Source organism: Benincasa hispida, chromosome 4 (genome assembly GCF_009727055.1).
Source record: "Benincasa hispida cultivar B227 chromosome 4, ASM972705v1, whole genome shotgun sequence".
NCBI classification, from domain to species: domain Eukaryota; kingdom Viridiplantae; phylum Streptophyta; class Magnoliopsida; order Cucurbitales; family Cucurbitaceae; genus Benincasa; species Benincasa hispida.
Genome location: NC_052352.1, coordinates 55,212,515 through 55,230,543, shown reverse-complemented (window position 1 = coordinate 55,230,543; position 18,029 = coordinate 55,212,515). Strand labels below are relative to the sequence as shown.

At 30.4% G+C, this 18,029-nt stretch overlaps 1 protein-coding gene across 2 annotated transcripts; it reads right to left on the bottom strand.

Moving 5' to 3' along the window:
- Positions 1–172: 172 nt before the first annotated feature.
- Positions 173–9,030, bottom strand: LOC120075902 (CMP-sialic acid transporter 3-like). 2 transcript variants are annotated; one of them, XM_039029643.1, is made up of 17 exons: positions 8,872–9,030; positions 8,670–8,773; positions 7,717–7,947; positions 6,692–6,808; positions 5,735–5,791; positions 5,006–5,083; positions 4,795–4,839; positions 4,369–4,428; positions 3,281–3,403; positions 3,096–3,173; positions 2,679–2,748; positions 2,095–2,202; positions 1,822–1,955; positions 1,660–1,733; positions 1,379–1,424; positions 1,189–1,256; positions 173–596 (listed from the first exon to the last, which is right to left on the bottom strand). In XM_039029643.1, exons 3-16 carry the CDS (start codon positions 7,882–7,884, stop codon positions 1,206–1,208), a joined length of 1,209 nt encoding a protein of 402 aa, XP_038885571.1. In that variant the 5' UTR covers positions 7,885–7,947; positions 8,670–8,773; positions 8,872–9,030; the 3' UTR covers positions 173–596; positions 1,189–1,205. The 2 variants fall into 2 exon arrangements, with proteins under 2 accessions (XP_038885571.1, XP_038885572.1); XM_039029644.1 differs by having other exon boundaries at positions 8,670–8,760; positions 8,872–9,028.
- Between the last annotated feature and the right edge of the window lie 8,999 nt (positions 9,031–18,029).

The following is an 18,029-nucleotide window of genomic DNA, read 5'->3' as shown; positions in this document are numbered from 1 at the left end:
AAATGATAGTACTTTTCTCTTTCCATTAAAAATCACAAAGAGAAACCTTGTTCCCTGTTGTTGAAAAGATAAGATAATCCATCAAGTCAACATGAATTAAAAAATTTCTCAGTAACAGATTTTTATCTCCCATATCAAGCAGCCTTGATGGCAACTTTCAAACAAAGGAATATATCCTGTATATATAACATTTCCATTATATGTATGAGAAAAGTGAGTATACTTTTGCCATAAGATCTGAATTGTAGCACTACATTTTTCAATGGGGGAAGGATACATAAAAATTTGAGATATTGGAAGGAAATAGACAAAAATTATTAGTCATAATCAATCTGGGGTAAAGAATAATGATACATTTTTACTAAAACCACAACTTGAAATAAAGGTAGGGCTGTATAGACCTTGGTATATGACAATACCCATGTTATTATCTAATCTAATCTGTAGCAACAAAAATTTCATATCCAAACCAGCCTGAGGAATGCTCTATTTCAACTTTGGAGGACCTCATCAAAAGAATTTTATTGATAAAGGTTGAGACCCATCGCCCCGTCTTCCTACGGTCCAACAATCCAGCCAAAACTTCCTACAAAATCCTGCGACAGAAGTTCATTATGTGATTTGATGTCAAAGTAGAGCTGAGGAAAAATAAACAGAATTCATAATGCCAAATCAGACGATAAAAACGCAGAACGCCATTTTACATTCTCGGTGGTTATAATAGGGGAAATAAATCTTCAAGCACCTGTGATATAAGCCCATTATGATTGTACATTTTTTTTTAAAGGTATTGTAATTAAAGTGTGGGGTGGGGAAATCGAACCTCAAACCTCGAGGTCGATAGTATGGACACTATGCCAGTTGAGCTACGCTCTTGTTGACCCATTATGATTGTACATTACAACTTTGAATTGCGAAATCAAAGTTTGTTCCAGATTAGATTGGTTTAGGCAACCATTACCAAATTGAATCGGTTCTCGATATTGAAATAGAACTTTCTTTCAAGTTTCCAGATAGCAACCTTGATCGGCCAAATATTTTGACTATCATGATCAGATTAGATAGATCATGGAATGGGCAAACTTAACTATCTTGTGAATTTGGGGCTCCTTTTTGCCAACTCGAGGAGTTTAATAGTAATGATAAAGAGTTTATATGAAAAGAATGAGAGATAAAGCATCAAAGTACCATGTCCAAAAAAACTTTTAGGTTGGAAGAAGCGGCTTTCTCTCATCAGAACCAACAAGATGACTAGCCTGTAAAGTGCAAGGAAACAAAAAGTAAATCATACAGCATTTTGTCAAGGAGAATTTTTCATACAAAATCCTGAAAACAAACTCAGAAGACAGGCCTCAGAAGACAGGCCAAATCCACACACCTCATCATTTGCTCCTGCTGCGATATTTATGAAGGATCCCTTAGACCTGAAAAGGCAAATCCCAAAAAATTAAATATCCAGAAAAAACAATCCAATAGTTTTTCCACCAATGAACAAATCAGTCTCTCCAAGTCCTTAGAGATCATATTTGTTTCACAGTTTTCAAAGCAAATGAATTAAGGTCAACCATTAGGCTGAAATTGTTTTAAATATAATATAAATGAACCCCATGAAAAGAAACCACATCAAATCGATGTCTCAAGCTATGAATAAGTTCCTACCTCTGGCTATCCACATCCACCATTTCTGTCATCCCATTCTGCTCGTCTTTGACTTTTGAGAGGGGTGAGAAGAACTGAAACACAATATCAAGAATTAACAGTCAACAATTATATTTTGACATCATATTTAGCCTTGTCGGTGTTATCCCTTCCTCAAAGTACCTGGTGCATAGAAATGAACACTATAGATATTCCCAAGACAAAGTTCATAGTCAAAGTATGACCAAACAATGCAGCAGACGCTATGCCTGTAAAGATAGTAGCAACTGTTGAGGAGTACTTCTTCAGAATTGTGTCTGCAAGAAACAAGTGTGATATTAATCCATGGACAAAATGTGTCCAGCAACTTGTGATATTAAAGCAGTTTTCTAAATAAGAAAAATGCATGCTCTAATAAAAAAAAATACTGAGAAGCCTATAAAAGCTTTAGCTTACCTGCATATTTGAAGAAGAAAGAGGATAGAATTCCTTGGGCTGCATTATTAGCTATTAGCAGCATTGTGGCTTTTGAGTGACCTTGGAGTATATCAAAGCTGCTAGGACCTGAAATTTACAAGAAGCCAGAAAGCAGCTAATCAGAGCTCTAAAATGCCGTTGAGCTAATACAATCACAGTGAACGCAGCCAAAACCAAAGACATCCCTAAAAATGCTGGAAATTGAGCATAACTGGCACTGGCAGCATTTGATAAAAGAACATTCCAAACAGGCCAAACATTTAATTCAATAAAAAAAATATCCACTCTGAAGAGAATTTGAATTGCCATATATAATATCTAATCAATATTTTAATTGGCATGCTTGTTGTTAAGAACACAGATCAAAACATATGTAAAAAAAAGTAGAACTCAACGTCAAATTACATCTACCAAGGCATGATCAATATTATAAGCTTCTCAGGATAAAAAAAATGAAAAATGAAAAGAAAAAAAATAGACCTCGAAGATGCATCTTTTGGAAGAAATCATACAAAATCTCCTGTTTATTTATTTGGGGAGGTGGTCAGAGATTTATATATTACCTTTCATAACAACTGTTCCTAATATTCCCATGAAGTTGAATATCGCACCATATCCATATAAAAACAAGTTCTGCAATTCAATAGAAAATCCACCATTCAGAAGAAGGGTCTCAGTTATTAAGCAGATATAATGAACATTAAGAGACGAAATATTTATATAAGCATAGAATACTATGAATTCAACATAAAAAAAAGAGAAGCCATGAGATAAAGGAATCATCACTCAATATCCCACATCCAATATCCCAAATTCTAAACAAACAGAATGGTTCATGACAAAATATCTTGACTACAGATATGATGGACAGCAATTCTTACTTTTCTACAAAACAACATATGAAACAGAAAAATGTATCTATTTAAACATCTCAGCTTCTCCTCCAGATTCAATTTAACGCAACACAATAGCAACATTACCTGGAGATAGATGCTCGTATCATACTGGCTCTTCAAAGCATATTCGTTATAAACTGAAGCTAGAGATGGAACAGTTACCTGTAAAAGAAATTCAAGTTACTTGAAAACATTTAGAAATCGAAGGGAGAAGAACTAGCTTGTATGTAAGCCGGTGCTAGCATTCTAGCCTTACAAGATCCACTTACAAAAATCAGAGTGTAGACATATGCGCCCATGGTAACTGTGAGACCCAAATTGGGGGTACCTTCAGGTAATGATCGTAACTGATTTACGCTTATTCCAATAAGCAACAGAGCAAGTGCTTCCCACTGGGGCAAATAAAAAACAAATATCAGTTTCATTACCTTCTTTGTTTTCTTCAATGGTAAGGCTAGTTTGATATTCAAGCCTTTCAGGGATAAGACAAGGAGATCTACCTTTTTTGTTTTAGAAACTGTAGTTCAAGTAGAATATCTAAGACATTCAAAAAGATAATTATGTGAAAGGTTTCTCCATACTCTTCCCTCTTCATTGGTGAGGGCGACAAGACAAGCTTGAGAAACTAGTATAACATCGAACATTCTCAGATGAGAAATACATATTTTAACACTTTCTTTTTTACTTTTCAATCATTAATGACAATTTTTGTTTCTTGTTGACAAGAAAAGCCATTTACTGGTGGTAATCACAATCTAATCGATGGAAGCTTCTACTTCAAGTACAAGGCAGGTTGGTGCATATTTGGTTTGGTTGCAAAAGAGATGCCCACCTCTCATTTCCCATATTTCAACAATACCAACACTCAAAAAGAATTTTATAACTTGAAGGATCAAGTGGCACTGGCAGAGTGTTTTCTTTTCTAATATACATGAAGAAACCAATCCATTAAGGAAATGAAGAGCAAAGGAGTGTATAACCTATCCTCGGATAGTCAAATGACAGTTGGAACCTTTTGTTTAAAGAAAATTAAAATTTTGTGGTTTTCCCTTCTTATTTCGTTCATCAAAGAAATTTGTTTCTCTTCTCAAATAATAATAATAATAGTAATGTTAATAGTAACATCTAATGCAGAAATATCAAACAAATATAAGGTAATAAATAACCGAAGCTAATAACTTTCTATATTTGATTTTATAAATATGTGCATAACATTATTGCATAAATAATTGGATGTTATATTACAACTAATTCCCAAGCTTTTAATACTTTTTCTCCACCCTCCATTGTAATAGCTCACAGTTAAACAGTTAAATTACACCTTGAGCAGGCAAAATAGCAGAAGAAATATACTAACCTGAATAATAGAAAATCGCCGTCTCATAATAATCTTTAGCAAGACAGCAATCACCAAAACCTGAACAGACCGAATAATCAAAATATTATTCGTGCAAATCATATAAGTTGTATAATGGGAAATTAATTAATCAAAATATTATTCGTGAAATTACATAAAATTTGTTCAGTGAGAAATTGAATAAGAAAGTCAGCTTAGAAAAAGCCTAAAACATTTGCACCAGGACAAAATCAAATCCATAAAGGTATATTACTTATTGGACATAGCCATATAGGTAATGCATTACGAAACAGCCAAACTATTGTCCAAGAAAATGAGAACCCTCGAGTAAGATGTGAGCATTGGCGCATCAAGAGAGAGACGCCAATCGTATGAGCCAGTTATTTTACCACAACAAATACAGTAATTTACTGATACACATTATACCTTTAAATTGCTAAGCATCTTCACAGTTGCAGGGTTGAAATATAGCTGTATGGAGAGTAACCTGGTTAGTTATACATATCTGAAATTGTTCAAACACAAACAATAAATTCTAACAATGAAAAGTAGCTCTAAGATGTATCTAGTTAAAACATAAAATAAAAAAAATAATAAAACAAAAACATACTCTCTTTAATAAATATGAACAGTATACCTGCATGGTAAACTTTAGGTAATTGTTGATTGCATAGAGAAGTGCTGGCACAGCAAGAAGCACATTGTTACGTGCTGCCTGCAAAAGAAAACAAGACAACTTTTGAATAATACCTAAATAAGAAATCTGAAGTTAGCATTCAATTACTACCCTCAAGAAGCGTCTGCCCTTACAAGAGTGAAGAGACTAAAAACACTTTCACTACAAGTAAAATATTAAATGATCTGGAGAATCCAAAAGCTTCAAAAAGCAAACTAAGTTCAGAGTCTTCTGACCAATAATTAAGTTCAAACCCTCAGCTTAGAGAAGTCCTAATAGACAAGACTTCCAACAACCCGCCTTTTTACTATTTTTCGAAACATTTGGCTCAACACAAACAGAATGATCTATAGGTGTGTGGAGTTTTCTTGAGAGAGGTTTTTACTTTGTCTAGGTTCAACACCTCCCTATGGATGCCTGTGTCCAAAGGGTTTTGTATTTATTCTTTGTTTCTTATAATCCTCAACAATTGATGCAGTTTTATTTAGTGTTTGATTATTGTTACCCTTGGCTTTTGGGTTGGAGTTACCTTTTTTTTTGTCAGGTGTTTCACTTACTATGAAGGTATGGTTTTTCCATCTCAATTCATGTAAATCTAAAATGTTTTGCTTTGAAAAGGAAAGCATAGAGATTACATTCAAGAGCAACTATTGATGATTGATTAGATAACAGTCATGTGAGAGAAGTAACCTGCATAAATGTTGATATTGAGAGAAGAGGCTTTTCCCCAACTTTCTGATGTCTAGCCTGAAAAATTCATAGTAAGAGTTAAAACTATGCCAGATCCAAGGGTCATGGGTCTGTTCGGAAGCAATTCAATCAAGAAACTCAATTGAATGCTTTCACGTGAAATTAGATGAAAAGCTCTACAAATCCACAAATTCGAAAGTCACACTGAAAACCAACTCATTTAGAAAGTATAGTTCTTATTAGCATATATATAATGATGCTTTGTCTTTAAAATCAAAATCAATTAAATGATCTGACTTGAATGCTAAATTAAGAAAAAGCAGTTTGTGCATCAAAAACATTTGTATAGTGATGTCATATCAGCAGTTCCTGTATTTGATGGATTACATTTATCGCTTAAACTAATTGTTTACCTAAAGAACATATGTGATTTAAAATGAAATCGACTTCTAATTTTATATAATTCTTTTTGGATAAGAGACTTCTAAATTTTATATGATTCAAAAAACTACTCATTAGGATTTGTGGCATGAATCACCTATTAAAAACACCATAGGTTTGCTTGGGCATTGGGGTTTGTGAAAACAACAAAACAACTTTAGAAGGATAGGTTCAAACCTCATATTGGCCATCCACCTTACCTAAGTTATTAAATTCTGTCCAGCTTTTTGACAACTAAATGTTATAAGCTTAAGCAATTATCGTGTAAACTAACTCAGCATTGACAAATGTAAAAACAAAAAAGTCCATAAGTCACAATGTCTTTCATATCTCCCACAATATAATAAGAATTAAATTATTAACTTATATTACAACCAAACGAAATTACCGGAACCTATAAACTCACATGATGAGGATTGAGATATCCATTCAAATTAGGCATTACAGGCTCAAAGGTACTTTTAAGAGTTTAATTTGTATATATTCATAAAGGCAAAAAAATCAGTTTCCAAGTACCTGGATTATCAGCATAACAATAGCAAAGATAACCTTCGTAATCTCGGTCAAAAAGTTAACACTAATAGGACTGAACATGAATTTCCCATCCACCTTGGACATATAAACCAAAATAGGCTGGCAATGAAAATGAACCAGTGTTAGGCATTTAAAAACCAGGTTAGATCACCTGACAATTTGACCTTTTAAAACAAATCCAAATACCATCAAACAAGAAAAGGAAGATTCATGTGGGGGACAAGCACCTTGTCGGCTTTTATGTTTACATGAAAAAAATTTCAGAATTGTGCAATCTTCCATGTAAACTAGTAAAGTATATCATGCTTAAAAAACAGAATATATATATATATATACAAGCACAACCATCTGTTTCTTTCTACAGTTTGACAAGAAACAATTGAGTTGATTGCTACATAAATGTTAAAATTCACTAAATTTTATTCGCTGTGAGATAAGTACCATTAATTTATAGAGGCAAAGGTGGCAATGGCAGTTGTCCTATAGCAGTTACATACGTTAATTGCTATTTGCTTAGCATTCTGAAGGTTGAATTCGTTAATAGAAAAATAGATATATCATATGAGCAAGTTGATGAGAGTAGCAACGATAACGAAGGAAGGGGAGGATGGCGGACAATGGCAACAAATTGGACCAACAGAACGACAAGCATGTACAAGGCAATCGAGAAGGAAGGCTGTTGAGGTTTCTTGATGGTCCAACTGAGCTTAAGGAATAACAGTAACTAGTATGAATTGCAGTGTGGGATACAATCGGTGATAGGGAGAGTTGATATACAAGAGTAAGCAGTAGAGTTAGGTTCAGTACATTACAGAATGGACAGAACAACAAAATTTTATTGCTCAATACCATTTCAAAAGGAAAAGAAAGAAAAACACATGCAAAAAGCAGTATAATCAAGGTAGGACAATCTTTTGCATGATTACATTTTACTGAGAATTCAATTAAGAAAGAAACAAGCATCATCAGAAACCATGTCAACTAATAGGTTCAGGGATGACATTCACCTGCAAACCAACCAAGATACAATCACCTACAACCAAGAGGGTGTTTAAGGCTCGTTGCTTAGACGATACTCTGATCTTATGTCGATCATATGCCCTTGATATACCTTTTGTAGTGGGGGAAACCAACTTGGAGTGACATACACTGCATTCTATCATACCGTTCTTCATCAGCCTACCGCAAAACTATTGCTTGCTCAGACTGACTAGATAAAAAAAGAAGCACGGCCAACGCTGCGTGATGAAATGAAATCCAAGAGAATCAATGTCACCAACAAATGAAAAATTAGTAACCAGCACAGACCACCTAAGAAAGATGTACACTGCAGCTAATGAAAGTTATGCTTCTTATTTTAAAATCAGATAGAGACACCGCGGTGGTGCATGTTGAGATCAAAAGAACAACACTGCACAACACAATTGCTGCAAGTCAACGTGAAATAAACATCATGTTTCTCTCAATAACATAACCTCATAAACTCTGAGGATAGCAATTAACAACTGACTAAAAGAACCCCGCAAGACATTCAAAGTTCCATAACAAATACGTTTTCAGTCACTCCCATCTTGAGAACATAACAATCAGAGCAGAGAGTCTAATCCCCACCCCCGCCTTGACAATGGGTGTTAAAAACCAAAAAAATCCAACCCAAACAATCAAAAGGGATAAAACCAAGAAGAAAAAGAAACCCAAGGGGTAGATCCATAAAAGAACAAAATAAAATTCAGACAGATCTTATCAAAAGATCACATTACTTGACAGTTTCAAACAAGACAAAAGGCCAATTCCAGAGATCCCCATCAACCGACGCAACAAGATCACAATTCTCAAAACAGAATAGAGAAGCTAGGATCTCAATAGCTCAGAATCAAAACCGAAATTCAGCTCCAGTGAGCGCAGTCATTAAAGTATAAAAAGAAATTGTGACAAAATCCAGTGAAATAATAAAACCCACCTGATCTAGAGGCCTCGGAAGGCGAACATTGAAGGAAGAAACAGCTCGAGGACGGCAAAAACTGGCTGGGCAGATCCAACGCCTGAAAAGACTGCAAGAAAAAACTAAAAACACAGTGTTTTTGAGATGAAGATAGATTCAGAATCGTGGTGGAATTTAAAATCTGTTGAGAAGAAAATCGATCTCTCTTCCTTCATCTTACCTTATATGGAATTTGAATTTTGCTAACACATGCGAGGATTGAGGAATATGCAAAATTTCACTGAGAGAAAGAGATCGCGCGAAACGTTTATTATTGTTAAAGCTCTCTCTCTCTCTCTTTCTTAGTTTATTTAATTTTATTAAACCAAAATTTAAGTTCCTTTAATTTACACGACGCGGCTTCGATCATTCTCTTTAGGAAGAAGGTGATGCAGCGATGGTGACATACCAATCGACGGCCGTTTCTTTTCTTTTTCCTTTTTACCTTTAATTTAATATTTCTTTTTTCATTTCCATAAATTACCATCTCAATGCCATAGTTGAAAATTTCAATCGAAATCCCACAACTTCAAATTTTTCAAGTGTTTAATTTTGAAAAATAAATCATTTTATAAAAAATTGAAATATTTTGTAACCACTCAAAATAGCTTTTTGAGAGTATTTTCTATAATTTTTGTTAAAAGTGTTTAAATAAAATGAATTTTTTTAATAATAATTTTTTTCTCAAATCAATCCAAATGGGCCCTAATGTTTGAAATTTTTTCCCCAAATTTTCAAGTTATTATCATTTTAAATGTTGATGATTCAATTTTAAATGATATAATTCCAATTTTTTCCAATTTTTTTCAACGTTATCATTTCAAGTTATAATCACATTTTTTTCCGAATTTTTCTCAACATCAATTATCATTTTAAATGTTGATGATTCGATTCTCACCTGTAATTTGTGAATCACAACATATATACATACATACAATAGAGATGAGTATAGATTAAATAAATATTAGATAGAAATATTTATTTTTCGAAAACTCTCGAACTATAATAGATATTTTAAAAGTTTAACCATCAAAATAGTTATTATTATTATTATTATTATTATTATTATTATTATTATTTGGAGATTAAAATAGACATTGTGATAGTTAAAGACCAAAATGCAATAAATAGTAAAAAAATTCATAAACCAAAATGAGATATTGATCTATTAGTTATAGCTTATGATAGTTATGTAGTTTCCAAAACAAATATCATATTGTTTTTTCTTCAAGTTATTATAGCATCAACTACTATACATTTATATATATATATATATATGAAGGGAAACTTTAAGATATATTTTGGTAAATATTCACGACTTTTTTTTTTCTTTTTGTTAAAATATACTATTTGTCTTTAAAATTACTTTAAATTTCTAATTTGTACCTAAAATTTAAAAAGGTTCAAATTTAATAAAGGGTTTATATACTACTTTCATCGCTATACTCTTGGTTTAGTTCATTTGGTTTCTATACTTTCTTGTTCATTTCAGTCTCTATACTTTTAATTTTGATTCATTTTTGTCCTTGTACTTTTAAAATGTTTATTTTGATTTTTGTACTCTTAAAACGTGACCATTATGATCCCTTCAATTTCATTTTCACTACATTTTTAAGGGATTAAAATGATCACTTTTTCAAAGTTGACCAAAATGAACCAAAGTCGATACAAAGACCAAAATAAACATTTTGAAAGTATGTAGACCAAAATGAATCAAAGTTGAAAGTATAGTGTCTAAAATGAATATTGTAAAAATATAAGGACTAAAATGAACCAAATCCAAAAGTATAAGAGCGAAAGTAATATTTAAATATTAATAAATTTTAGATATTATCTTCCATTAAATTGTTTTAGGAAAAGCTAACATAACTCTTGTTTTCTTTTCTTTTCTTTTTTTTCTTTTTCGATCTTAAATACTAACAATATTCGTATATTTATCTTTTTTCTTTCGAATATTAAAATTTCTCTCTCTTTTTGATAAAAATAAAATATAATGTTACGAAATCGACAATTAAATAATATAAAAACGTAAAAGAATCAACACAGATATATGTAGTTCACTAGCGTTGTGTTAGCTACGTCCATGAGACAGAGAGGAAACAGTATTATTAGAGAGAATGTTTTCTGAATACACAAACGATATTTATAGAGTTAGAGAGTTTATATAGCGCATTACTCTAAATCCTAGGATCATAATCGTGAATAATCTAAACACAAATTCTAAATAGGATTTCGAAGAATCTTGTTTAGTCTCCTATCTCTTTTAGTTTACATTTACCATGCTGAATTTAGTGAACTTAATTCATATATATATATATATATATATTGTTTAGTTTTCTTTGATAAGTCCAAACGGTTGTTTTAATTTCTTTGTTTAAAATTTTGTTATTTAAGAAACACTTTTAAAGTCTCAATAAAAAGAAATAAAAAAAAGTTTTTAAATTTTTTAAAAAATACATTGCATGTGAGTCGAGTTATACTCGCTTTGACAAAAAAGAAACAGAATACTTATCTATTATTTAAAATAGCTTTTATGAAATGTTTATTTTTAAATTTCTTTAGTAAATATCATTGACATCAACATCTTATCGACCTTTGCTTCGACATTTTCATAAATTTGAGACATCGACATTTTGTTTCATAAACTTTAATTTTTATTATATATCTATATAAATATTGAATTTTCAAAATATGTATTTTAATCTAAAACATAAAATATGGTAATAAATAAAAGTACAGTTAATTGGCATAAAGTTTATACTATCGACTTCTACGTTAGAATTTCGATTCTCCACCCCACACACGGTATTTTGCCATCTAGTACTCATCTACTTGATATCCACCACATCAACCTACGTAACTTCAATGCATCATTTATATGTTTTAAAGGTCATATATTTAAATCTCCACCATACACATTATTGAACTAAAAAGAAACCTAACCTATGCAACTTCAATACATGCACAAATCAATACATTTAATTTTTTTTTATTATTGTTTTGAGATGATCAAGCAAAGAACAACATTTTTTTCCCTCTTTTTTAGTTGAGTAGACCCAAGGTGGTGACTTCCTCGATCCAAAATGACGACGAGGAACTGATTCAACCATGGATTTGTAAGTGAATGAGCAACACCATTTATTTAGACAATTAGTAATGTCAACTTAAATATAATACAATTGATTAGGGCACATGTTCTGATCAAGAGATCAAATGTTTGAGTCCTTCCCTTATTCTAATAAAGTCGTCTGATATAAACTTTATGAAATTAAAAGCATCGCTTTTTATAAATAAAAATTTCTAATAGAATGTTCCACTCAATTTTCTTACCATAATTATTTTACAGAACAAGTGTTCGGTTTTTTTTTTTCTAAAAAAATATTTGGTTATTAGTGTGAAAATATTATTTGAGCAAAATTCACTTTAAAAAGAAGTGTGAACAAATATACATAGATTCTTTTATAAAGATACATCCAACATGAAGGTTCTATTTGACAATAATTATTTGAGTCTCGTTTGGTAACCATTTCGATTTTTGTTTTTGTTTTTAAAAATTAAGGCTATATCATCTACATTTCTAACTATGATTTGCATTTTTTTAAGTACAGTGGTTGAATTCTTAGTTAAATTCCAAAAACAAAAATAACTTTTTGAAAGCTATATTTTTTAGTTCTCAAAATTTGGCTTAGTTTTTTAAACTGTTGATGAAAAGTAGATAACAAAGTAGGAAATTTAGAGTTGAAAGTAGTGTTTATAGGCTTAATTTTTAAAAACAAAAACAAAAAATAAAATGGTTACCAAACGAGGCGTTGATTTTTCGTTTTTTAAAACTTTACTTTGATATTCAGTTTTGTTTTTATAACTGTTTTTTGTTTTCTTTTTTAAAAAGACAAAAAAAACTAAAAACATATTTAGTAATTTTTTGTGTTTTCTTTTAAAAAAAATTGGAACAAAATTTGTGTTTGATCATTCTGTTTGTTTTTTTTTTTTTTTTTTTTAAAATCCAAATAAGTTGTGATGACCTTTTTATTTTTATACTTTTTTTTATAAAAATAAAATCAAACTATCGTTATAATAATTTGTCATAAACATATCAACAAACTACAAGAAAATAGCTTTATTTTTGTTAGATAAAATTATATGAAAATGTGAAAATAATGGAAACAATTATCTTTCATTTTGTCTCCTAACCGTCATGTCCTAGGACCGTACAAATTATATAACTCAACAAATTCTACCGTGTGAATGTATACCAAAGATATGAGAATTGAGATAACAATTCTTTATGATTTGTGTATTTTAAAACGGATAAAAACACCACATATTTATATAGTGTAACAATTCAAATAGTCACATCTTTTGAAAAAAGATATATCCTTCTATTAAGATTATATTATTATTTACGAAAAAAAAGATCTCATGATGAGTTGTTGTTTTCTAAATTTTAAAATAATAATTTTATTCATATTTTCTAACTTTTTAACTTTAAATTTTAGAATAGTTAAAAAAGTGAAAATATTTTTGTTAAAATGAAAAATGAGAATTGGGTAGAAAATAAGGGGTAAAATAAGAAAATATTTTGAATATTATCTTTTATTCAATTTCATATAAAAAAATATAAATCATTTAAAATAGAAAATAAATAAAAGTAAAAAAGAAAACATTGTTGTTTTTAAAAAGAGAACCCGTTTTTAAAAACAATTTTTTTTAAAAAAAAAATCTTTACATTTTTAGCAATATTTATAAAATTGAAAAAAAACAGAAAATCATATTGATACGAAACAGATTCGTTTTTAAAAAAACTAAAAATAAAAATTCAAAAATCAAATAAATATCAAACAACCTCTAAATGGTTATCAAATGACTTTTTAGTAATCAACTTTCGACTTTTAGAGAAATCATGTCAATTATCGTTCAACTAATCTCACTTTGATAACTAATACATTATAAATTTAAAACATCAATCTAAACTAACAAAAATATAGTTCAATCATTAATTAATTAAAAAAATATAATGTCTTTAATAAATTATGTTAAAATATGACTAACTATTGCCACAATGTAAATAAGTCGGGCAAAAAAATTGTATTTACATTAAATCTAACATTGTATGGGTTGAAATTTATAATATTTTATTCTTGATAATTTATATACTAATAAAAAAATTTGAAAAAATGTAAATATAATATCTATAAAAAAATGTAAAATATAGTAACATTTTATTATAAATGATAAAGTAGTAACTATTAATTTTATGAACGAATACTTTATTTTTAATATTATTGTTAATCTAATTTATTTTTTTAATACTTATTTTCTAAAATAAATATTTATTTAGTTATGTAATTATTTTTAGTTAATTTTTAACGTCAAAATTAGCCTATCTTAGTGATAATTGACATATACTATGTCATTTGTGAATTAATTACTATTTTTATTTTTAATTAAATTTATTTGTTAATTTGTTATAAAATTGCCATTGATTATTTTTTTAATTAAAAAAGAGCTATTTTAAAATATAGGAACATGAACCAAAATATTTACAAATATAACAAAATTTCTTTGTTTACGTGTGATAGACTACTAAAATAAAAAAAATAGATAAATAAACATTTTATGCTTTATAAACAAGTGAGTATGTTTTTTATTTATATTAATATTTACATTAGTGATTTATTGTTGCTTATTTTTTATGTTTTGTAGATCCTTTAATGATATAATAAAAATATCGATGTTAAAATAAAATATTAATGAAAAAATTAATATGTCAATGATAATTTAATATCATGTCTCTCTCTTAAAAAAGAAAAAAAAAATGTGACTATGTACAATTATTAATTTATTTAGTTATAGGTGTTAGGCTGTGAGAAGGGGTGGGTGACGGTGGGGTGATTTGAAGAATACTCCAACTCAGCCATTTTTTGAAATTTCAGGTCGGCTGTTTCTTTCCCAACCAATGGCTGCCGTTCCAAACGATTTCTTTTAATTTAATTTCCACAATTTTCTCTTGCTTTTTTATTTTTTTTTCTAAAATTAATTTAAGACGGTTTTAAAATAAAGAAAAATAAATCAATTTATTACAAATATAGAAAAATCTTACTATCCAACTGTAATAGACATCTATCAGCGTCAGCGATAAAATTTATCATATATATAAATGATACACAGTGACATTTTACTCAACTTAAAAATATTTTTAGCAATTTTATTATTTAAAATAATTATTCATTAATTTTTATCATTTTATCATCTAATTTTCATTTATTTACCTACCATGTTTGAATTAATCAATCAATTAACTCCCTTCCTTATTTTTGGGTTTTAACTTGATTTTGAATGGACGTTGGTACATTTCATCTACATCCATTTCTGATTTTCCTATATATCTTACCAAATTTGGTTAGGTTTGTTTGACAGTATAAGATTATTCCACGTGTAACCGATTTACACATTTGTTCCAATCTTTTTATCTTTGTGTGTTTTTATTTACACATTGTTTAATATGAATTTAGGTCACATTATCAAATCTTTATTCATATTTGTATAATCGTAATGAAATTTAATTGATGGATCAATTATAATGAACCTCGATTGAAAATGTAATTAGATTGCTTTTGATCACGTTTACCTAAAATTATGAATTTTGTCACATTTGTTGTTTCTGTTACCTCTAAGTGTTAAATAGTAACAGTAATGGTAACGGTAACAGTAAAAATGTTAAAATTCAATTTTTTTCTATGGAACGGTAACAATAAAAGTGTCAAAATTCAATTTTTTCTACATACTGTCAACGTAACTTTTCTTTCTTTTAGCCGCAATATCTAAACAAAACAGTATAAATAACTTGTATTTCTACAAGTTATCAAACATACAATTAGATATGCATTTACATTAAACTACATCATGTGTTTTACAAGAAAAAAGGGTTCAAGATACATTACCCTTGGAGAACCTTTCTTCATGAAATTCCGTCGAACAATCACAAGCCTCGAACAGAAACAACTCTTGAAGACCTTCTTCAAGAATTTCTTCGAACAACAACCCGGACACTACCACAAAGAGTCCTTGGTATTCTCGAGGTGAGAACCCAGGAGTGGTGGACTCTGATTATTTTGATTAGGAGGGATAGTTTGGATGTGGAGGAAGAAGATTGAAAGAACACAGAACTTTTATGCAACTCTCAATCATTTTGCAATCTAAAAAACGTTAGCCGTAGACTGTAGAGAAAGAAGAGAAAACACTTTTCTTTTATTCCTCTTGCCACAAAATCAATAACCACCAACTAAGGTGGTTGGAAAGAAAAGAGGGAAGTTATTATTCAAATAATAATAAAACAATATAAATAAAAATGATAACTAACTTATCATAATATATTTATATTAAATTATATGTTATATCAAATATAACATATAACCTATAGTTTTAATATTATATCACATACAAATATAAACTATAGTTTCTTTTCTCTATTTTATGGCATTTAATATAAATCATATTTATATTAAATTTAATAACTATGAATCACATTAATAAAAAATATATTTGAATCTCATTCAAATATTTATTTCCTCCCATTAAATTATAATGTATCAAATACATTATGACAATTATATCATATATAATTAAATTCCTCTTATTAATTTGAATAATTAAAATTAACCCAAAAACTGATTTTCAATTAAATCCTTTTGAAGTACCAAGGGGACCTTATGGACCTGTAGTTTGAAGCTCCAATGGTACATGAATAATTAACTAAACTCTTTAATTACATTATCCACCATTCGTTAACTGTCGGGCACTCCACTAAAGACCGATAGTTGTACTCTTTGCATTACAGATGTATTTCTGTATCTATTGGATATAACCAATTAACAGTACGATGACCCTTCACAAATTGCTCGTAAGTACAGCTGGGCCAAATTACTGTTTTTCCCCTATAGTTACATCTAACTCCTTAAGTACCACTGATTCCTCTAATGAACAATAGATCATAGTCCTACTATGACTAAACCCCTCTGGGGCCAGGAGAGGGTGTGACGCCACATTGTTCAAGACCCGAAATCAGCCCTTAAGGGAGCAATTTATCTACTTACCCCTATTTCGTAGAAGGAGTGAATTTCATCTTGTGTAGCTGTGTTCCCAGCTCCCCAATCAGACGAATCCCTAAAATGGTAGGCTTGTTAAGTCGGTGATCTGGCCACTCTCAGCCATACAAATCAAAGGACCGCCCTCATAGGCAGGAGTTCATTACTCACTCAGAATTCAGGTCATGTTACCTATGGTCATCCTGGTGAAATGTAAGTCTCTATTATGAACAGTGTTATATAATGAGACTAAACACTTTGTGGTCTGGTCTTATACAAACCCCTTTGTATAGAATATCTCCGCTCGCATGTCTAATATATGATTGATCAGGATCAGATCATTTGTAGCACTTTACAATAATTGTAACACCTATAAAGTGGGCCATACTCGTAGTGTCACCAGGATAAGGTACCCAGCCGTATCCATCTTCTACAGACCATTTAGGCTACCACTTAAACATGATCCACCTGTATGTCTCCATATATATGTTTAAGTTACAATGATAACCTTAGATGTTAGTTTCTTAGTGTTGGGATTGGTGTCCTAATTCTCCCGGAGTCACGTTGTTTTGTAAAGATACACATTGTTTAATGAATAAAATAAGTGTTATTTAATTCTGACATTTACTCATATCCAATAAACAAAGCTCCTTGGTTATCTTATGTGAACTTAAGCATATAAATGTGATATACAAGTGGATCATGCCTTAAGTTATAACCTAAATAGGTCTGTAGTATAAGGATTAATGTGAGATACCTAATCCTGGTGACACTACAGATACGACCCGCTTTGTAGAGGTTTGCAAGTGTTGTAAACTACTATAGATGGTTGATCCTGACCATTCATGTGGAGACGTGCGAGCGGGGGTGTCCTATACAAAGAGTTTGTATAAGACCTAGACCACGAGATGACTAGACTTTGTATATAACACCATTGATACTAGAGACTTACATCTCACCTAAACGACCATAGGTGATACGACCTCAATCCTGAGTGTTTCGGGAACTCCCGTCTTTGAAGGCGGTCCTTTGATTAGTATGGGTGAGACTGGCCAGATTGCCAACTCAACATGCCTACCTTTTTGGGGACTTGTCTGATTTGGGAGCTGAGAAATCAATCCACAAGATGGAATTCACTCCTTTCTCGAAGCAGGGATAAGTAGAGAGATTGCTCCCTTAAGTGCTGATTCTAGGGCTTGAACATAGTGACCAAAACTTCTCTTTGGAAGAGAAGACTCAGTCATGGTAGTACTAT